General features: G+C 53.8%; 1 protein-coding gene across 1 annotated transcript in view; it reads left to right on the forward strand.

Moving 5' to 3' along the window:
- Window positions 1–840: 840 nt before the first annotated feature.
- The window catches only part of TPH2 (tryptophan hydroxylase 2), an 84829-nt gene continuing 63339 nt past the window's right edge, over window positions 841–22330 (forward strand). Inside the window, exons 1-5 of the mRNA XM_035696553.2 lie at window positions 841–1456; window positions 5275–5427; window positions 8236–8419; window positions 8518–8618; window positions 13302–13369. Coding sequence (XP_035552446.1) covers window positions 1352–1456; window positions 5275–5427; window positions 8236–8419; window positions 8518–8618; window positions 13302–13369 — 611 coding nt within the window. The 5' untranslated portion in view covers window positions 841–1351. The remainder of the gene's footprint in view (window positions 1457–5274; window positions 5428–8235; window positions 8420–8517; window positions 8619–13301; window positions 13370–22330) is intronic.

Consider the following 22330-nt stretch of genomic DNA (forward strand, 5'->3'; position numbering starts at 1 on the left):
TTACTGAAGGCACCTGCATGGCTCAGTCCGTAGAGCATGTGACTCTTGATCTTGGGGATGTAAGTTCCAGCCCCAAGTTGGATATAGAGATTACTTAAAAATAAAATCTTAAAAAGAAAAAAAAAAAACCCTTCGCCTTCCTATTAGTTTATCAGAGCTGATTTTTAGAGGAAATTCATTTCAAATAATGTTTCCAAAATGAGGTCAAATAATAATCATGTCCCCTCAAGATTCCAGAAACTATTAATATCCAGTTAATATGAAGTCATCCATTTCAGTTTTGAACGTTTTTCATCTTGTTTTCTGTGCAGAGAAGCAGTGCCAGCCCCAGGTTTTGCTTAGTTTTGTAGTCGGGCAAGCACATTCGGTCGAGTCTTACAGCCTTTAGGGGGTTGGTAGTATTTTCCCGTGACATGGTGAATTTTCTCACTTGGTAAAGTTGGAACAGTACTTACCTCAAGTGATCTATGCATTTCAGATGGTTGGATTTGATCTAGGTACAAGTGGAGAGGGAAAAATTCAGCAAATATCAATAGCGCCAAGAGATTGATTGATGTACAGGCATCAATCAATGATGAGAATGATTGATTCTCATCAATCATCAAAAAGTTTCCTTTTCCTTCCCACACAGTGAGGAAGATGCTAGGGTTAGTGTCTCCCCTTTATCTGTCTGTGGCCAAATCAGAGCCTTACATTGCCTTCACGCTACAGCTGCCTGCGCGTCACCGCATAGCGGCATCACAGGGGTGGGAGCAGTGCCTTTTAGGAAAGCCATCACCCGCATCCAGTCATGACGTGTCAGATCAGAAAACACTTATTAACACAGAATGGAATGAATTAAGGATTCAGCGGTGCTGATCTTTCTAATTTTTCTCCTTTGGGGGAAGAAAGCACAGAACCTTTGAACTCACAGTCCCCTAAAGGCTGAGGTTAGCTTGCCGGGAGCGGGTTTGAGAGATGAGAGCTGGCTACCAGGGGACAGAGCTAATATGGGTTTCTTTCACATACAGCACCCCATTGTGTCTTGTTCTCCCCCACGCACGCCCACACGACTATTCGACCTATGAAACAAACTGCGCCGGAGGCACAGATAACCCCAGGCGTCGGGTCTGTAATCTGATCGTGGCCATCGGCAGCCAGAAATGAGTTTCTTTCTAATCAGCCTCCCATCAGCCCCCGTCACTCATATAAAGGCTTCTGGGGGGAGGACGGTCTCATCGCTCTCCCTTCAGCACCAGGGCTCTGGACAGAGCCTGGGCAGAGGCTCCTGCTGGCCGTCCTGGTGGTGGCCGCCAGCCCAGGACGTCGCTCCGGTCCCCCTGCTGCACAGACAGAAAGTTGCAGCGGATCCATGCAGCCGGCAATGATGATGTTTTCCAGTAAATACTGGGCAAAGAGAGGGTTTTCTCTGGATTCAGCGGTGCCCGAAGACCACCAGCTCCTGGGCAGCTTAACAGTGAGTACCGAGCAGCTGGCACCCTGGAGGAGGGTTCCTAGGGTGGCGATGGCCCCATCCTGGCCACAGGGACCCGGACGGAGAGTAAGCACACACCTCACCCCAGCCCCCAGCACCCCACCCTGCTTCTCCTGCCTTCTCCCGGCCTTCTCTCCCCATAAAGTCAAGCATGTGTCCCCACCACCATGTCCCAAACTTCCTCTCCTCGAAGTTCATGGAGTAGGAAGTAAAGAAGCTCCTGAACATCAAGAGCGAGAGCTTGTATGAACCAACGTCTTGTACCTACAGCAAAAAAAAAAAAAAAAAAAAAAAAAAAAAAAAGCATGTAGGATTTTGAAAGGCCACGTACTAGGAGTAGGAACAGGGAGAAGAAATTAAACCGATTTATTTATTTATTTATTTATTTATTTATTTATTTATTTATTTTTTATTTATTTTTATTTTTTTAAAAACCGATATCTGTGGTTCCTGCAAGATGATTGAGCCTCCTACACCCCTTCCCATCTACAGAGGCTGTTCCTTACATACAGAGAAGTCATGTTTTTATTCTTGCCTGTAGGTGCTGATTATTGGAATCAAAGGAACATCAGCTCCTCCCAAAAGTTTTCCTGCTTTTCTCATTACTCCATTTTTCATCTTAATTTGATGGAGCAATGAAAGCAATACACCACTCGCTTCAGTATTTAAGGCAGTTTCTGTACTTAAATGTTAACAGGAAAAAAAGTCAACATTTTGCAGGATTTTATTTTATTATTATTATTTTTTAAAGATTTTATTTATTTATTCATGAGAGACAGAGAGAGAGAGAGGCAGAGACACAGGCAGAGGGAGAAGCAGGCTCCATGCTGGGAGCCCGACGTGGGACTCGATCCCGGGACCCTGGGGTCACGTCCTGGGCCAAAGGCAGGCGCTAAACTGCTGAGCCCCCCACCAGGGATCCCCAATTTTGCAGGATTTTAGATGCTGATTTGAGGTAATGGTGACCAGATTTAAGAAAAAAAAAAAGGCAGTGAACAACAAAAAAAATGTATGCAGATTCCCAGTCACTAAAAATATTAAGTGCTATTTCATTACTGTATCAGAGTTTATCCAACCAGTTACAATTCAGTCTGTATCATAGAAAATTCTGTTTTCATACCATAGCTCCAAACCTGTGCCAGAAGTTTGTATTGTACTGGTGTATTATTACTGCTTAAAATGTTGAGAAGTAATCAGGGCAAGTTTGTAGAACTGTTTAAATCATTTTGCAAAAAAAAAAAAAAAAATTAAATAAAATAAATCAATTTGCAGAAATGAGACCAAAAATGTAAATAGATTTTTTATTTTTAAAAATTCTTTTAAATAGATTTTTTTTAAACATCCAAATACCATGAATATGTGGCTGAGATATTACCCTGAGGAATTTTGAAGTCATAATGAGCTGCTAGAAGGAAAACAAAGAGCTCAGAGTTATGGTTAACGTATGACACGCTCATATAAAAATTCCTATACATGTGTAAGGGCTGCGTGTTACGTGGCGACAAGCAAGCAGATGTTGCGAGAGCTGAGACATTTGAGCTTTTAATGACTAAACACACTGTCAAATGCCAACGTCTGCATAAGCTTTTCTCCTCCAAGTCATAAATAATAAAATATTCATTTCCATGATATAAAAATCCAGGGAGGGAGGCAGTGTGAAGATGTGACACCCGTGAAAATGAAGTTGGGAGGGCGGGGGTGGAATCCGAGGGGACCGGGGCGGGCCCTACCCCCTGGCTCTGGTCCCCTCTCAGAGGTACTTCCCTCGGGTCCGAGAGGACGGGCGAGCCGGCCGATGGGCGCTGCCCTTTGCCCCGGGCCGCACTTGCAACTCAGACACGCGACACGTGCACCCCCGCTCCACTTGGCCTTTGAACTGAACGTTCCCAGCCTATTTTGCTCTGTATTCCTGACAGTGGGACCCAAGTTTCTGAAATCTGCCATTTTTGTCTTTAACCCATAGGACTAATAGTCACCACTCACGGCTGTGCGACGGTGTCTTGAACGGCCAATGAAGACTTGCTCCTTCCCAGTTTTCTCAGATTTTACTCTTTGCTCCTAATGATTAGCTAGTGTCCGTCCTTCCTTCCTCCCTCCCTCCCTCCCTTTCTTCTTCTTCTTCTTCTTCTTCTTCTTCTTCTTCTTCTTCTTCTTCTTCTTCTTCTTCTTCTTTCTTCTTTCTTTGTCTCTTCCTTTTTTCTTCTTCCTTTCTTCCTTTTTTCATTCTTTTTCTTTCTCTTTATTCCTTTGTTTTTTCTTTCTCTTTTTCTTTCTTCCTTTTTTCTTCTTTCTCTTTCTTTTTCTTCCTTTTTCTTTCTTTTCTTCTTCTTTCTCTTTCTTTCTTTTCTTTCTTTCTCTTTCTCTTCCTTTTTTCTTTCTTCTTCTTTCCTTTCTTCTCTTTCTTTCTTTCTCTTTCTTTCTTTCTTTCTTCTTTTCTTTTCTTTCTTCTCTTTCTTTTTCTTTCTTTCTTTCTTCTTTCTTTCTCTTGCTTCTTTCTTTCTGCCTGTCTTTGTCTCTTCCTTTTTTCTTGCTTCTGTCTCTTTTTGTCGTTCTTTCGCTTTCTGTCTGGTTTTCGGTCTCTTCCTTGTTCGTTCTTCTATTTCTTCCTTTTTGGTTCGTCTGTTTCTTTCTCCTTTCTTGTTCTTTCTCTTTCTTCCTTTTTCTTCTTTCCTTCTTGTTCTTTCTTTCTTTCTTTCTTTCATTCTTTCTCTTTCTTTCTGTATTTCTTTCTTTCTCTTCCTTTTTTCTTTCTTTCCTTTGTTTCTTCTTTCTCTTTCTTTCTTTCATTTCCTTTTTTCTTCTTTCTTTCTTCTTTCTTTCTTTCTTTCTTTCTTTCTTTCTTTTCTTTCTCTCTTTCTCTCTTTCTTTCTTTTTCTTTCTTTCTTTCTTTCTTTCTTTCTTTCTTTCTTTCTTTCTTTCTTTCTTTCTTTCTTTCTTTCTTTCTTCTTTCTTTCTTCTTCCCTTCCTTCTTTCTTCCCTTTCTTCCTTCCTTTCTCTTTTCTTTGTGGCTGGATTTTAATAGCCACATTTCAGGCATCATCTGCAGACACAGATGGCCTTAGTAGCACATGCTCCTCTGTGTTGAACTCCTGCAGGTAGATGCGCACTGACAACGTGAAGTGTCGTGCAGAAAGCAATGCAGGGAGTAAAGCTGCCAATTTTAGTGTGTGTCCTGACATATTTCAGAATGGAATGAATATTCTGTTTTTAAGATCATAATGGAAACTGAAATTATTGTTGTGAAAGATATGTTTGGTCTTATTTTTGTTATGCTTGGTGATTAGTATAGTTTCCACATTGTGTAACGACTAGCAGACCAAATTTTTTTTTTTTTTTCAAACACACGAGGGTTTATTTGCAAGCTTGAGCTTGGGTCCAAGTATACCCGACACAGCGGGGCAGAGACTTGGACCCTGAGCTGGGTTTCAGCTTAGTTTAGCAGACCAAAATTTATGCTGTAAAATAAACCTAGGAAGAATAGCAAGAATTAGTCATAGGTGAGACTTCATAATTTCTGATGGTCAGATCTTCGTGGCTGTTAAATAAAGTGAAGCAGATCTGATCCCCCTTTAATTTAAGCCACTGGATTCTGCCTTAGAGCACTGGAAAATAGTGTTCCGCAGCAAATTAGGCCAGAATTTATGATTGACAGTCAGGAGTGATGTGGCAAGTTTTCTTTGAGTTTATAGGATTGCTGAAGCTTCTAGCATTTGAATGGAATGTCCGACAAAAAATAAAATCTAGTTTTGAGAACTCTGGGATCCTAACCAATGTTTTTGTGTGTTTCTACCTTCTTGAAGTTAAATAGAGCTAACTCTGGCAAAAATGATGATAAAAAAGGCGACAATGGGGACAGCAAAAGTGAAGCCAGTCCTGAAAGCGGCAAGACGGCTGTCGTCTTCTCACTGAAAAATGAAGTTGGCGGATTGGTAAAAGTGCTGAACCTCTTCCAGGTGAATGTAAAATGTCATTACCTAACTTTGACAGTGACTGTGTGCCCAGTTCCAAACCCGTCCCCTGCTTTGAAACATCCCCAAATCTGTCTCTGGATAATGTGCTCAAAGAAACCACAGTCAACGAAGCTTTGTAAGGAAGGTTTGTCTGCCAAACAACGAAATAAGCAGATTTGTGCCAACTGTGTTTTATTAATTCCAAGGTAACCTATTAGTAATTCCGCAGACTATTGCCAGGTAAGAAAGCCAGTAATTAAAAAAAGGTGAGTCTCACACCTTTTGTTTGGCAAAATGAGCCAAAGAGGGTGTCTTTAAGTATCAAGAGACTGCAGCCCGATTTGGTTTGCTCGCATCTGAACTGCGCACTTGTCCTGGGAGCACGTTTATTCCGTGAAATGAGATGCAGGAGTCGAGGCTTTGGAATGCCCCCCTCCCCCACCCCGCTGCCCACCTGAGCCTCACTGCTTCATGAACTTGCCATGACTTTTGGGGAGATGAGTCACTGTCCTCATACATAAGCCAGGGCTGGCTCACTCTTTCTTTATTTCATAGAAATGTAGTGACCGTTGTCCAGGTCCAATGTGGCCTCAAGAAAGCGTGGTTGGGGGTAAGGTTGGAGAAACCCAGAAAAAGGACTGTCCCCTGGCCGGGGTAGATCTGAGGGCTACCTTTCCGTTTGGCAAGCATCGTGCCTCGCGCGTGCATGTTGTCTGGGGGGCGCTTCGCTCTGCGTGGGGCCCGGGGCTGCTCTCGGGGAAGAGGGTTGGCCTTGCAGTGGGAAGACTCAGGCCCGTGTTCTCCCGGCTTGGCCAACCGCTGGCTGCTGGCTCACTTCAGGGTCTTCCTCTGTGCATCAGTGGTGATGCTTCCTCCCTAACGAGGTAGGTCTGGTGCTAGGAGTGAAAGTGCCTTGCACAGTGGGCACAGGTGAGGCCTGTGTGGTGAGGCCTCTGATGACCAGAGGGGGAGTCCGTGGCCTGCTCCGGCAAATGTTTCCTCATTCTCTCTCCACCCGAGGAAAGGACCGGGCACAGTGAACAGAGCTAACGCACACCTGCGGGAAGGTGTCACGCCTTACAGCACCCAGGGCTGTCCTGGCCAGCGCCCGCGGGCAGGCCACACGCCCCGGACAAGCTCTGGCGGCGCCCAGCTTGGCCACCTGCGCCCAGGGAGCCTGCGGAGCCCCCTGCCCCTCCGGACCTCCGCTGCCTGGCCCAAAGTCCCTCCTCACCCCAACCCGGGGACAGGGACGTCCAAAGTGACACCATGTGTGAGAAGACTCTTGACCCTCCTATTAGCCTCACCGTTGCTTATCAGACGCTTTGGAAAGTCTGGTGTCACCAGAAAGGTCAGCACAAACAGAAGCCGGGTGTTATGCCTCGGGGTCGCAGGACCAGTTGCCTGATACGGGGGCCGCTGCTGTCGAGGCGCTCGGGCTCGGGCCTGGGGCGGCCTCCCCCAGCTGGGGCTGCACATGCCGACACTGCCCAGGGTCACAGGAGGAAGGTGACCTGATACGGGGCAGCCCGGGGGCTCGGCGGTGGGGTGCCTGCCTCCAGCCCAGGGTGTGACCCTGGGGTCCTGGGATCGAGTCCCGCATCGAGTCCCTGCAGGGAGCCTGCTTCTCCCTCTGCCTGTGTCTCTCATGGATAAATAAATAAAACCTTAAAAAAAAAAGGAATGTGAGCTGCTGTAGGACCCCCCTCTGGCATCCTGGGGCGCGGTCTCCCGTCGCCGGGGGGTGGGGATGAGCACGTGGGCCTCGGCCTCAGCAGGAGCCGGGACCCTGATGCCCAAGTACTGAGCCGCTGCCCCCTGTGAGCCCCTTATTTTATTTTATTTTATTTTATTTTATTTTATTTTATTTATTAATCAATTAATTAGTTTTTGTCAGGAGACCTTTAGCCCCAAAACCCGCCGTGGAGCATGGCTGCGAGGACGCGTCGTCTGGGGAGGCTGCCTGGAGGTGGCCCACACGGGTCCACCCGCGGCTGTTAGCTGTGTTCTGTTTTGGTCTCTGCCTGTAGAGATACTTGCTCGGCTGCTTTCCTTCCTTCCCTCTGGCTTGGGTCTCTCAACCACCGTCCTCAGGCCACCCGCCCAGCGCCTGCCTCGTTTCTCTGCCATTTGTACTACTGACTTATTTTTTCAAAGGTTATTTTTGAACTTTAATGCACAGTGGAAACCTTGTACCACTATTAAATTAGGGGTTTCAGTTTTAGCAATGTGGTTTTTTTTATTTTTTTGAAACATATGAAAATAAGAATGTAAATGTGCGGATTGCACGATGACGTGATAAGCTGATGCCCCCCAAGTAGCTACGCTCACCCCCAGCGGGATGTGGGCCGTGCAGGGAAAGGATGATATTCGTAATCGTATCGTGCCCTTTATATGCCTCTATTTTTAATTTTTATTTATTTATTTTTAAGATTTTTATTTATTTATTCATGAGAGACACAGAGAATCAGAGACACAGGCAGAGGGAGAAGCAGGCTCCATGCAGGGAGCCCGACGTGAGACTCGATCCCGGGACTCTGGGGTCATGCTCCGGGTGGAAGGCAGGTGCTCACCTGCTGAGCCACCTGGGGAATCCCTATTTTTTTTTTAATGAGGCAGGAAAAGCTCCATACAGTCCCCACTGCTAGTAACCCAGGCACTGGTTGGAAGCGTTTCCATGTGTTCATCAACCAAAGAGCCAGGAGATGGTCTTTCCCTCGGTCTTGGACCTCGGCCCCGTGCTTACGAGCAGCTGTGGCGTCCCCTGTTGTGCCGAGGGGTGAGTCGCAGATGTTGCTTCTATTTCCACAGGAGAAACACGTCAACATGCTTCATATCGAGTCCAGGAAATCCCGGCGGAGGAGCTCGGAGGTTGAAATCTTCGTGGACTGCGAGTGTGGGCAAACCGAATTCAGTGAGCTCGTTCAGTTGCTGAAATCTCAAAGCACCGTCGTGATGCCGAATCCGCCGGCGAGCATTTGGGCAGAGGGAGAAGGCAAGGCCAGCTGTCCCCGGTGGGGTGCCGCAGCGTCGCGAGAAGGGAGCGGTGACCCGGGAGCTAAGGCTCTTGAACCTGCGCTGTGTCTTCCACAGAACTAGACGACGTGCCCTGGTTCCCCCGGAAGATCTCCGAGCTGGACAGGTGCTCTCACAGGGTTCTCATGTACGGATCCGAGCTCGACGCCGACCACCCCGTAAGTGTCCAGGCACTCCGCTCCCCACGCTCCCCACGCGTGGCCCGGCTGCTGCACGTGCCGGGCGGTGTGCACCCGTGTGCTCCCCCGGGGGGCATGCGGCCCCCACCCGGTAAAGCGTCCCCGCAGCACGTGCGGGCCGGGGGCAGGTTAGGGGGTGGCACTGCCACAGGACGGTCGCTCTTAGAGGGTCGGCTGGGGGGGGCGGCTCTCAGGCTCGGGGAGCAGCTCTGCAGCGTTAGAGGGCACGACATACCCCGCAGCTGGTGGCCCTTGGAAAGACGAGGGGCTGACATGGGTGGTCCCTTGCAGAAACGAGGGCGGCCTGGGCCCCAGGGGCTTCGGGACAGGGGCAGGGTCTCCTCCTGCGTCCCTGGGCCGCAGGTCGTTAGGAGCACAGCAAGGGAGGATGCTGGCCTCGGTGGGAGGGCAGGCGGGGGTTCAGCGGTCAGAGGGACCTGCTCTACAGGTGCGCATTTTGTCAAAATGGGGACAGTCTGGGGAGCTGCCCCGGGCGCCGGCCCGACAGGTGCACGCCTGCCTAACCTTGAGAACCGAGCAGAGGACGCTGTGACACGTCGACGACAGGGAGCCTGCAGGGGCTTGTCGTTCGGCGCGACCCACGTCCAGACTGGCCCGTAACCGCCGCGCCAGCAAACGGTCGAGCGGACTCAACGCAACTGCGTTATTTTCAAGAAGCTGAACTTTTTCAAAGGCACCGCGTGCTGCGCCAGCAGGTCGGAAACCTCAGAACAACCCACAGGGGGTCCCACGGAAAAGCCTCCCGAGCATTAGAAACACACGCCGAAGTGCCTTTAGGGGCCATCCCCTGTGACCCCCTCGTCCAGAGGCCCGGACCGGCCCAGAAGCCTGATCTCAGGGACCAGCGGGGACAGGACCTCGCAGACACCAGCTGTTCCCTTGCAGGGTGACCTCGGCCGAGTCCCTCTGTCTGTGCACCTCGAATTCTTTATGTCCAGAGTGGAAAAGGCATCCTCATTGACCTGGAAGGGGCATTTCAAAAGCCGGAACAGCCGGGAAGCCTCTGGGCAGGTGCGCGGGCGAAAGCCCAGGAAGGGAAGTGCCAGGTTACGGTTACGGCGCGGACCCTGCCCGGGGCCTTGGGGCTCCTGCTAACCTCCTAGCTCCAAGTGACCCCCTGAGTTCTCGAGTCACCAGCCTGGACTCAGGACAGCAGCTTTGTTAGTGGGACCGCTCCGGCCTTGTGAAGAAATGGGTCCCGATACCCAGTGGAAATTTTCCTGTGTTTAATTCTGTTCCTTTTCTCCTAATTATACCACCTCGTGAAACCTCCTCTTACAGTCTGTGCAGCCCGTGGAGGTGATCGCACGTCCTTAGCAATCTCCTGCCTCACCACTGCTTTTTCTTCTTTTTTTCTTTTTTCTTTTCTTTTCTTTTTTTTTTCTTTTTTTTTTTTTTTTTACCCACATGTATTTCTTTTAGAAGCACACCAAATGTTCATTACGTAAAATCTGGCATGGCTAAATCGGTGTTTTTTGCAAGTTAGTACTTGATGAGCATGGAGAAGCTGGTCTCAGGACTTTTGGGTGCCTGGGAGTGACCCCAGTCTTGAGATGGGGCTTACGGTGTTCGGATGCTGCCCTCGTACGAGGGTGGCTCAGAGGAGCTGCCAAGGGAGGGGCCGGCTGCTGCGGCTCCCTAAGAGGCTCAAACGTCCATGTAGGCCAACGTCTCTCAAACTTTGCTGCACAAACCCCTTGGAAGGTCTTTACATTTTTTTTTTAAGATTTTATTTATTCATTCATGAGAGACACACAGAAAGAGAGAGAGAGGGAGAGACACAGGCAGAGGGAGAAGCAGGCTCCATGCAGGGAACCCAACGCGGGACTGGATCCCAGGACCCCGGGGGTCACGCCCTGGGCCAAAGGCAGGTGCCAAAACGGTTAGCCAACCAGGGATCCCCTGGAAGATCTTTTCGAGGTGCAAAGCGAGGCTCTGTGTGTCTGGCGAGCCCCGAGACGGGCCCGCAGCGCTTCGAGCAGCCAGGACCTGGATGGGGAGGCGCTCTCACAGTGTGCTTGGGGCCCCCTGAAAGTGCTTCTTAAAAATGCAGTTCGTGGGGCCCCGCCGAAGCCGCTCAATCGGGGCTTTCACGATGGACCTTGGAATCTGCCTGTAGAAGGACTTGCAGGACATTCTGAGGAGCTCTCAAGCTGAGAACTACCGCCCGAGCTCGGCGACCCTCCGCCTTGGCCTTCCACTCCGAGTATGCGGGGGATCAGGACAGAAATCACGGGCGCGGGGTCCCTCCCCAGGGTGCTTGAATCGTGACCTCGGGGCGTGACCTTGGGATCGTGACCTCGGGACATGACCTCAGGATCGTGACCTCGGGATCGTGACCTCAGGCTGTGGCCAGCTTTGGAGTAGTCCTGCAGGCTCCCCGGGGTATTCCAGTCTCCCCAGGGTTGAGCCCCGGGGCAGCCGGCACATCCTCGCTGTGCCCTTTAAGGTGCTGGCTGGTTCTTAACGCAACAGAGGAAAGGACGGGGTGCCCAGACTCTCCGGGACGAGGGCCGCCGGGCTTGCCAACTTGGGGGAGGCCTGGTTCAGTCTGACTCTCAGGCGAGCAAGGGATGGTTTCTGGGTGCCCCTGTGCCCCAACACGGCGTGGGGGGCGTCCCCTCTGCTGGCTGGTAACCTTAGCCCTGCCTCCAGGCCGGGACAGACGGCCAGGGCCTGCTGTTTCCCTGCTGTGCCCAGTGGCTGGCCGGTGTCCCTGAGCTGTTGTGCGGGTCCACGGGGAGTCCTGGGGTCACTGGGCCCCCCTCTGCATTGGCGTACTGACCGCTGCGCTCGGCTAACGAGGCACCACGGGCCTGCCCAGAAGAGGAGCGGTTGTTTGCCAAGGAGAGACAGGCGGGAATCTTCTGGAACCCGGCAGACTACGGTGCTTGCAGGATGCTGCCTGGGGGCAGGGCCCGGGGAGCAGGGCCCTTCCCTTCCGCACTGGCCTGCTTGCCTCCTCGGCGGAGCAGGGGCGGCCAGGTCCTAGGTTTGCCTCCAGGCCACGTGCTGCTGCTAGCAGGAGGACACCTGAGCTTTCTCCGGAGCGGGGGACCTGTTTCAGGTCACAGATGCAATTGTGAGCCTGGTGGCTTGGTCACGACGCTCGTGGAGCGCGTTGCAAGGCCTCGGAGCCTGCCTGGGAAAAGCAGTGGGAAAACTCTCGGTTCAGGGAAGGTAGGGCCGGGCCCTCAGGGGGCTACCCCGGCTGCAGGGCTTTGGGTGGCTCACCGCCGACAGCGATGCTCCTGTGACACAGCGGCCTTGGCAGGGGACGTGCGCCTCAGCCCAGCGGGCAGCCCCATGGCCGCTTCTCCATCAAGGGCGCAAGAGGCCAGCCCACCCGGGTTTGAGGCTCCTGCGTGCAGAGGTAGGGCAGCCACAGCCGGGTGATCTAGGACTTTGAGGGCCTGGGTGCTCCCTCCTCGGAGCCCCTGTCCCCGCCGCCTGTCCTGCCCTCTTTCACGCGGTGGCCACGGTGTCGCGGTGGCCCTTCTAGGTCGCAGGGTTGCACACAAGTCACATGGCAATGATTCCTTCTGGGTTTCTGGCAGTTGGAAGGAAGCCCCTGAGGCGCTGATGCAAAGTACCAGCAGGGAGGGAGATGGAAGGTGAGCTGAGGCCAGGAGCACAGGGACGGGATGCTCGGGCCCGAGCTGAGGCCAGGAGCACAGGGCGGGATGCTCGGCCCCGAGCTGAGGCCAGGAGCACAGGGCGGGATGCTCGGGCCCGAGCTGAGGCCAGGAGCACAGGGCGGGATGCTCGGCCCCGAGCTGAGGCCAGGAGCACAGGGCGGGATGCTCGGCCCCGAGCTGAGGCCAGGAGCACAGGGCGGGATGCTCGGGCCCGAGCTGAGGCCAGGAGCACAGGGATGGGATGCTCGGCCCCGAGCTGAGGCCAGGAGCACAGGGCGGGATGCTCGGGCCCGAGCTGAGGCCAGGAGCACAGGGGCGGGATGCCGCAGCCCCGAGCTGAGGCCAGGAGCACAGGGACGGGATGCTCGGGCCCGAGCTGAGGCCAGGAGCACAGGGACGGGATGCTCGGGCCCGAGCTGAGGCCAGGAGCACAGGGACGGGATGCCGCAGCCCCGAGCTGAGGCCAGGAGCACAGGGACGGGATGCTCGGGCCCGAGCTGAGGCCAGGAGCACAGGGCGGGATGCCGCAGCCCCGTGTGAGCGCGGCCATGGGTCCAGTCCCGAGGTTGCCAACGAGGCAGCAGCAAGTGCGGAGGCCCGGGGACAGGGCACGGGAAGCCACAGTACCTGTCCAGGCTGCTCCTTTGGGGGTTCACCGATTATCCTGAACGACAGAGTTGTTGAGGGCGGGGCACGTCCTGGCCTCACACACGACGGTGGCACTTGGGTCACCCTAAGGCCACTAGGTCACCCTAGTGACTACGCATGTGCCCCTGTTCCAATGAGCGGGGTGCATGAGCTGGTGACCCCAACAAGCGGCTCAGTGCCCCCCACGCGGCCCCAGTGAGTAGGGCCCGTGGATAATGGGGGTCATGGGGCTGGGCCGGCTGCCTGCGTCCCCTTCGTCACCCCGCGGCTCCTGTGGCTCCGGCGCACCTGCTAGGCCTTTGGCGCCCACCGCTCGGCCCCTTTGCTAAATAACCGGATCTCTCCTGTGTTTAAGGGATTCAAGGACGACGTCTACCGGCAGAGAAGGAAGTACTTCGTGGACGTGGCCATGGGCTACAAGTAGTAAGTACCGGGGTGTGGGAGCTCAGCTCCTGTCCTCACCGCCACCTGCGGGCCGTGCACCAACCACGGACAGCACTTGCTGCTGTGGATGCAGCACAGGTGCTGGAAGGTCCCCGGGCTGCCACAGCCGCGTGACGTCACGGCCACCGCACCTGCTGCCGTGCGGGCCCTGGTCACCTGCTGCTAGCCGCTCCCCGCTGGCCGCTGGGCCCTCCGCGCTGGTGGGACCTGGGTGCGAGTCTCACCTTTGACTCTGCCTGTCGGGGCCCCTTCCACGACCAGCCCCCCGTGCCCCCTTCCACGCCCCCTGGTGCCCCCTTCCACACCCCCCCTCCCAGTGCCCCCTTCCTCGTCCAGCCTCCCGGCAACAGGAGGGACCCTGCAGAAATGCCCCCGGGGGTCACGCCAGCACCTTCATGGAACTTACTTGTGTTTGCTTCTCATGGAGGGGGAGGGTCCTCACCATGTGGGGGCCTCGGGGAGAGCCCCACCCTGACCCAGGCCGCGGGGGTGAGGCCGGGGTGCAGCAGGTGCAGGGGGTGCGGGGAGCCGGAGGGGCCGGCCGGCCTCCGTGTCCTGTGCTCCCGTTAGCGGCACCTGGACACCTGCACCGGGCGCCCCCTCGTTGGCTTGGGAGCAGCCGCGGGAGCCTGACCTCGGGGCAAAGCCTAGATCCTGCCCCACAGGAGTCGCTTTATTTTACTTGCGAGGAGGTGGGCAGCCTGACTGTCCCGTGGGGCAACTTTGTCCTGGGTGAGAATTTCAGATATTTTGTTTAGAGAATGTCACTGGTGGCTTTTTCCCTTTTTCCTCTTCCTTTTATTTTGCTGACTAAGGCACACAGGGGCTCAAGCTGAGTTGAAGGGTCCCACCTGACACCCCCGCTGGGTCACCGGGTGGCTCCCTCTGGCTCCCTGTGTGTCCGCGGCTCTCCCCACGCCCTCCAAGCCCCAGGCAGCCTTCCGTTCTTTCTCCACTGCTTTTATGACCCTAAACACCAGGACCGCTTGGCCCGCGCTTTTCCACCTGTGTCTGCTCCATTTTTGTTCTCCTCTGTTCCAGGACACTTTTTTTTTTTCCTTTAAAGATTTTATCTATTTATTCCTGAGAGACACAGAGGGGCAGAGACACAGGCAGAGGGAGAAGCAGGCTCCTTGCGGGGAGCCCAACGCAGGACTCGATCCTGGGACCCCGGGGTCACGGCCTGAGCCGAAGGCAGATGCTCAACTGCTGAGCCCCCCACTAATTGATTGTGAAACTTAAGATTGGCTCCCTTGATTCACAGATTGTCCCCGGGGAATCGGGTTGTACGTGGGTCGTGGAAGGGGCGCATGCAGGACGTGACAAAAGCTCAGAGCTGGGCAGAGCTTTTTTCTTTAGGGGGAACCGATGGATAAATATGGGTTTTACGCACAGGTGGTATAGGTATTACGTGACTGGGAAGAGGCGTGTGTTTGTACGTGTGCACGTGAAGAATCTCGTTAGCACGGCGATCAAGGAGCCACTCAAATGTCACTTATTTCTCCTTGGTGGAGCCCAGAACCTGGGCCAGGCAAGCTGAGCCTACTGGTGGGGTATCTAGGGAGTCAACGCCTTTCACGGGGCCTCAATCCTGGGGAGTCTTTTTGTTTTAAAGAAAACATGCTGATATGGGCAGAAGAGCGAAGGAGAGTAGAGGCAAGATGATGGGAGTGTCCGGCTGCCGGCTTCCCATAGCTTAGGTGCCGGATCTGCAGAAAATCAAAGTAAACACTAGTGGTTGGAAATGGTGAAGACTTTTTTTCCTGCAAAAAGCTTTATTGCTTCCTTTTGGTCCACGACCTAGAAGTTCAGGGTGGTTGAGAAGCTGTCTCATGGCTGCGGGGACAGGCTTAGGCCGAAGCCCTGGCACCGAGGGGGATGCCACAGAGGCCTCTCATAGGGTGAGCCTTTGGAAGGGATACCCTCCCCCCCCCCCCAGCAGCCCAGCCTGGGGCCGCCGCTCTGCAGAGCTGGCCAGGTGGTTGCTATCTCCTTGCTGAGCTTCAGCTGCTCCTGTAGGAGATGATTCTTCGGAAAGTCACAGAGCCGGGGGGCTGTGTGGGCAGAGCCTGGGCATGCAGATCCAGAGGGGCCTGCTTCACGCTCTCCTCCAGAACCGTGGCAGCTTCCAGGGGATGGCTTCTGTGCATCCTGGAGGAGGGCCTGGCTGCCATATGTTTGCCTCCTCAAGAAGCACTGGGCACCCTCGTGCTTCTCTGAGGATGGGGAAGCGACCCATGCCTTCCAGAGCCGCACCAGCAAGGTGGAACTAGAGGCACAGAGAGAGGTAGGTGCGGGAGGCCTGCAGGTGCATGCTGACCAGGCCTCCACCTCGGTGGGATGGTTTTGACCAATCTGGGAGCTCATGGTTGGTGGGCAATAAGGAAGCTAAGCTCAAAAGATGGTGTTGGCTGTTTCCAGAGGCAGAGGGTGGCTGAGAAGATGGTTCCGAAGGTTATAGCTGGAAGGTGGGAGGCTCAAGGGGCATCCCTGGGTCTGTTCTGTTGAAACACTGTTGGAGCAAGACACAGACTTGCAGGAGCCCCAGCTGGAAGGGGTGGGGACTGTATACAAAGAAGGCACTGGACGGAGCTGGAGCATCCAGGCCCCGTTTACAGGGCTGGGAAGTGCATAGGTTCAAGGGCCCTGGCTCAGTGACTGGATGTTTGAGAGGCTGAGGCAGGCAGGGAGCTGCCAATTCATCATTTTCCAGGGAGAAACTACTCTCACATGGTTCACAAAACTCCCTGCTGTCGTGACCCCAGGTAGGCTAAACATTAACCCGAAGGTTCTGTGGTGGCTATAGGGTCAAAGCAAAGGGTGTTTGACCAAGACAGTCTGGAATCCAGGGCCACGATGGCCCTCTCCCTGGGCAGCGCCAAGTCCAGGCTCACCACCTCCAACAGCCAGGAGATTAAACACAACAAAACGCTCACAGCCTTGGGGCCAGTCTGGGGCTCGTCTTGACTCCACTGCCTCCTCGCTGGGTGCTCAGCCTCACTGTGCCTGTTTCTTCCCCCAGAACGTGTGTCTCGGCACCTCCCAGGGCTGTAGGGAGGATTGCCAAAGAGAAGGCACGTGCTGTGCTCCGCACAGGGCCTGGTGCACGAGCTGAGGTTGGAAGCGTCCCTCAGTCTTATCGCCTCTTGCCCTTTGGCACAGGCTCTCTTCACTTTCCAGTTGAACTATTGATCAGTTCTTTGCCTACGTCAGTGCCATTGCTTATGGGGCCACTGTAACGACTCCTGTAGCTCACGTGTCCCTAGAAGTCATCAGAAGCCTGTGCTGGAGCTTGCGTGCACACCAACATCCCTCTCTATGGAGAGATTTTAGGATGCAGCCGTCTTGCCGTTTGTATTGGAGGGGGGGGAGCTGCCAGAATGCGGACAACAGATCAGTTGCCTTGGTGCTTCTTGTAGGTTGGTGGGAGACGAAGGTGCCCATCAGGCGTGGTTAGATCTGGGAAGCACAAACCCAGGACCTGTGCAAAGTGGAGAGAAACGAATCATTCCCGGTGCCTTTTATGCCAGTGCTGCTGTGGCTCCTCTGAGTAGGAGTTTGAGGATGGTTGGAGGCTAGTAGGGCGTGCTTGGGTGCACGCCGGAGGCAGACGGGAGGCTGGAGCTGGGCTTGCGTTAGGTGCCGGCTGGGCTTGCGTTAGGTGCCCCTGTGCTACCGAACCCCAGGTGGGCCTGGCCCACCGTCTCCAGCTGGCTATGCCATAAGTTGGGCATCCTTTTAGTTCACGAAACATAAAGATGCGATTTAATTGAAATAGGGGCTTTTCTAGTGCTGATGGCTTTCCGAGAGAGCAAAGGAAAAACATGAACACGATAGTTACTTAAAATGAGCTCATTAGAGGGGCTGCTGGCTGCATGTGCAACCTGATGTCCCAACCCAAAGCTTGGAACTGCTGGTCCGAGCAGCAGATTATTTGAGGCTGGAGTGGTCCTAAAAATCCAGCAGGTGAGGTCCCCGCAACTACGATTTGCCGATACAATTAGGGACCGTGCCGACTTGTAGAGAACAATTCGATTCCCTGTTAATAATATGGTTAGGCTTTCTGGGCCCCACGTGGGTCAAACATATGGTCGGAAATACAGGGGACGATGGAGTAGGGACGTGTGGGGCTGTTGGAGGGACCGCAGGACGCAGTCCGGGTGCCTGGGGCCGAGGAAGGGGAGGGACAAGAGGCGACATGCAGGGAACAGGTGTTGACACCAAGGCCGGGGCGCCCCGTGCGGGACTCGCGTGGAAGGCTGTGTTTCCTGTGATGGTCTTGCAAGGATGAAGCGGGGGGCAGAATCAGTGCGAGCAGAGAACATGAGAACCTTGCAGTCTGGGACGGGAACCCAGCAGGCTCCAAGGGTGGTGGCCACCAGCCCGGAGGTGGAGGGCGGCCCGGCGGTGGTGTCTACAGGGCCCAAGCGGCACGGTCCGCTTCCATGCAGAGTCCCTATAGACACCCGGGGCGGGGGCCTGCAGGCTCCTCTGGGTCGGGGGTCCAGGCACTGGGGATCGGGGTCCGGGGTTGCCAAGGGGTCCCGGGGGACCCAGGTGCCTCCTCACCAAAGCTGTGGAGGAAAGGCTCGTGGGCGCACACACGGCCTCCGTGGAAGGCCCCAGGCACCGGTGGCCCAAGCGTCCCGCTGTGAATTCGGGTGGGAGAGGATGCGCGTGGCACCAGGTCCCGGTGCAGCCCAGGAAGGTGCGAGGCCGCAGCTGGGGGCGAGGGGGAGGGAGCGGGTGGAGGTCGTGAAAATGGGGGTGAAGGTGGGGGGGGCTCGGCGGCGTCTGCGGCCACCGGCGCCTTCCTACCCCGGCCTCGGCCCTCGCTTTGCCGCCTTTCTGGGGGCCTCACAACTGCCACATTATTGAGGAAGAATCGGGAATGCATTTTTTTTTCCCCAATTGGCTGGAAATAAGCACATTTTTCTTCGCGGGCCTAGTACGACGGTTCCTCCCCGATCTGCACGCATATTTGATTATATCTTTGGAGGGGGTGGTGGTAGTTATTTCAATCCGTCTTCCTCTCCTGGAAAGAGGCCCCGAGCTCTGGCTTTAACTGTGCCACCCTTGTTGGCTTTAATTGATTTCAAATATTGTCGTGATTGTGTTTCGTTATGAATGCACTTTGTTCCGGAGGAAGCTGAGGCGGGAGGTCCCCTCACGTCCTTCTCTGGTGCTGCTCCCTCTGGGATTTGTGTGTCGGACGCCCGCGGTCTGAAATGTAGTTAGGGCAACGCGGGGTCAGCGAGTGAGGTCGCCGAGGCGCGTGCAACACGCCCGCCCGAGTTTGCTGAAAGTCGGAAAATCCCCTCATTTGCCACGACAACCCGTCTGACTTCAAATTCAGGGAGAAGTGCTTGAACCCGTGTCTCGGCCTCAGTTCTCCCCTCTGTGAAATGGGGATAACATGACCTCTCCTTTCTCCTGGGAGGATTCTGAGGATTAAACCAAGTCGGTGGAGCACTGGATCCAGCGAACTGCACTCTTCTCTCTCTCCAATCAATAAGCACAGAGTGTAGACCCAAAGCCTGGGCTTTACTCAGCCCCCTGGCCCCCGTGGCGGGCCTTCCTTGCTTTTTCCAGTTTTTCTTTCAATCTGAGAGGCCGGGCGTGGTGTGATTAGGAGGCCAGGAGCTGCACCGGACGGCCTGGGGAGGATTCCAGCTTTCAACACTCGCCAGCTGAGTGACTCCGCCAAGTGATTTGTCTTCGATGCCTCAGTTTCCCTATCTGTACACCGGGGTAACTCTACTACCGCTTTAAAGGATTGTTATAGGGACTAAGTGAGGTTAAATAATAACAGCACTTAGAACACTTAGGAGATGCGTATTTGCTAATATTGTTATAATTTTTCTTCCTTCAGCTGGTCTCTCCTTTTGGTCTTCCCGCGTGCTCCAAATCTCTCTCTTTTTAAAAAGATTTATTTATTTATTTTAGAGATGGAGAGAGTACGTATGAGAGCCTGGGGAGGGGCAGAGGGAAAGCATCTCAAGTGGACACCCACCGAGCGTGGAGCCCAACGGAGGGCTCGATCTCACAAATGACTCCAAAACTGAGCAGCTTAAAGCGACGAGCATGTCCTATCTTATGAAGTTTCTGAAGGTCAGGAATTAGGGAGGCGCTTTGCTGGGTGTGTCAGGATCAGGGTGTCTCACGAAGCTGGAGTCATGAAGCCTCTTGACCAGAGGATGCCAGGGCTGGAAGATCTGTTTCTGATCTGATCATTCCCACGGTGGTTGGCCGGAGGCCTGGTTTCCTTCCCACACGGGTCCCTCTGCTGGGCTGCCAAGTGTCCTCAGGAGGGGGCACCTGGCCTCCCTCAGGCCGGGTTGTCCAGAAGGAAGCATGCCTCTTCTAATCTAACCTCTTGACGTGCTCCACTGGCTCCGCGGCCCGGCCGTGCTGCACCGCAGGGGCCACCACGGCACAACCCAGGAGGAAGGCTTCCCTGAGCACCGCGGGGAGCTTGGCTACCATATGCATTGAGCTTGTGCTCCATTTTGTCTTCAAGACCCGGTCTATCCAATCCCACACGGGTGCTAAGGTATGAGGAGCAGAAGCATCCCCGTGAAAGCAGCGGTGTGGCACCATTTGTGGCAGAAGGTCTGATGTTGAAGCTAGACGGAGCTGGGTTTGAACTCCCGCTCCACCACTCGTGCTCCATGGCCGTGAGCACTGACCTGGTTTCTCTGCATCTCAGTGCTCTTTTTTTTTCCCTTCAGATTTATTTATTTGGGAGACAGAGTGAGGGAGCACGCACGCCCAAGCAGAGGAGGGAGGAAGGACAGAGGGGGAGAGCATCTCATGCAGACTCCTTGCTGAGTGCAGAGCCTGATGCAAGGCTCCATCGCAGGACCCCGAGATGGTGACCAGAGCCGAAATCAGGAGTGGGATGCCCGGCCAGCTGGGCTGCCCGGGCATCCGTGCTCTTACCTGAAAACAAGCATAGTACTTATGTACCTTGTGTGGTTGGGAGGAGGAGCAGTGGTCACGGGCCCAGGTGCTGGCTCGTACAAGCTGCGGTTGAGTCTATGACAGATACGATTGCTATGATGACGGATCACGTGGCTAATGTTTCCTCGATTCCATGTGATCATATGTCAAGCTCATTTAAAATGAATAAAAGACCTTTAGGGAGTGAATGGATCATTGACTTTCAGGCTCCATGGTCGGCTGGGTTAAAGGAGCTTTTCACACCTATAAGCAGGTGTGCATGTGTGCACCTTTCAGTTGCATGTGACTCAGGTACACAGGGTTGCTTCTTTAATTGAAAAACTGGCCGCCTCCCAGGCCTTCCCGGGCCTTCCCAGGCAGGGGAGTGTCAGCTAAGATTAGAGGGGGCAGGGGGTGGGGGGCAGCTGGCCCGCGTCAGATCAGTCTCTGAACGGCTGCTGGTGGGACCCCTCCCCTGGCGTATTTGGGTAGTTTTAGCTTCTTTTGGTTACACTCCCGCCGAGCGCCGGGCACCGTGTTCAACACTTGGCTTATTATGTTCGCTCTATAAGCTCACAGAAAGCCTTTGGGGCTACTGCCATCCTTTTTTTTTTTTTTTTTTTTAAGATTTTATTTATTTACTTGAGAGAGCGCATGAGCCAGGGGAGGGGCATAGAAGCAGATTCCCCACTGAGCAGGGAGCCCGATGTGGGACTCGATCTCAGGACCCCAGGATCACACCCTGAGCTGAAGGCAGATGCTCAACCGCCGAGCCACCCAGGTGTCCCCCTTTTTTTTTAATTAAAAAAAATTTTTTTTATGGCAAGTTAGCTTTTGTTTGCGCCGCAGGATTCATGATGCGGAGCCTTTCCCGGGGGGCCCTGGCCGTTACACGACTTGCAGAACCGTAACTGCGGAGGCCACACCTCTCCACCTTCCCAGAGGTTTCAGTTGACCTTAGCATTTCTCATTTCGTGTGGGAAGAGCCATGATTTATGGATCCTGCTTGGTTTCAGGAGGCAGCTAAAAGAAATCCGTTACTAGCAGGAGTTGTGAGCGCCACACTGCCTATTTTTGGATAGGCGACTCTTAACTGGAAACATCACAAATAGAAGGTGGCAGAAGGATGAAAGGGGAAAGTCATGCTTTCCTAACAGGGGAGGAAACTGAAGTCGGGGTTGCAACTTTTTGTCCTGAATTTTGTTTTCCTCACCCGTCTCGTTGGCAGATGGTCACCTGGATGAATTGTGGGCTCCGTTGTGATGTGGGACCAAGCTTGAATTTTTTTCCCCCTTCTTGAGAAAACCCGCCAAATACGTTTTCTCCCCGAGTAAGCTAATTCTATCCCGTTCCATTACCCTCCATTGATTTGCTTTCCCAGGTTTTGAACAAAATGGGGATCTATGTGGCTGTTTGGGTACTTTGTGGCTCCTGCATAGACACCAGCTGTGGAGGCTTTAATTTCTCTGAAATGGAGCGGTAAATTGAAGAGTAGAACAAATCCAAATATTTGTGGTGCTGGGGTCATTTCCCCGACGGCCGGAATGGATTCCGAGGAAGGTCATGTTAGGGTCTCCCAAGAGTGCCTCTTCTGCAGAATCTAAATATCTTTCTCTGCCCAAGAGGCCCCCCCATCCCCATCCCGTCCCCCGTCCCCATCCCGTCCCCCTTCTTTTCAGTCTCCGTGGCAGCTTCAGCTTCCATTCGACCGCGCTCAAGTTGAAAACAAGAGCAACAGAATTAAATGACCGATGTTAAGAGTTTTTGGGCTCGCTACGGCGTCCTCCGCATACCTGGGATGCGCAGCCCTTGGGAGGATTTGGAAGATGTCAGGCTTTAGAGAACAGTCATTTCCTTGCCAAGCGTTTCTCTTTACCTGAAGTTCAGCTCAGCGGCTGAGACGAAGGGGGCCTGAGAGCGGAAAGAAAGACAAAAGGGAAAATCAACTTGGAAATTTCCACCTGTTGGGCTCGGTGGGCTTAGATGTGCGTGAGTGCC

Source organism: Canis lupus, chromosome 10, assembly GCF_003254725.2.
Source record: "Canis lupus dingo isolate Sandy chromosome 10, ASM325472v2, whole genome shotgun sequence".
NCBI lineage: Eukaryota > Metazoa > Chordata > Mammalia > Carnivora > Canidae > Canis > Canis lupus.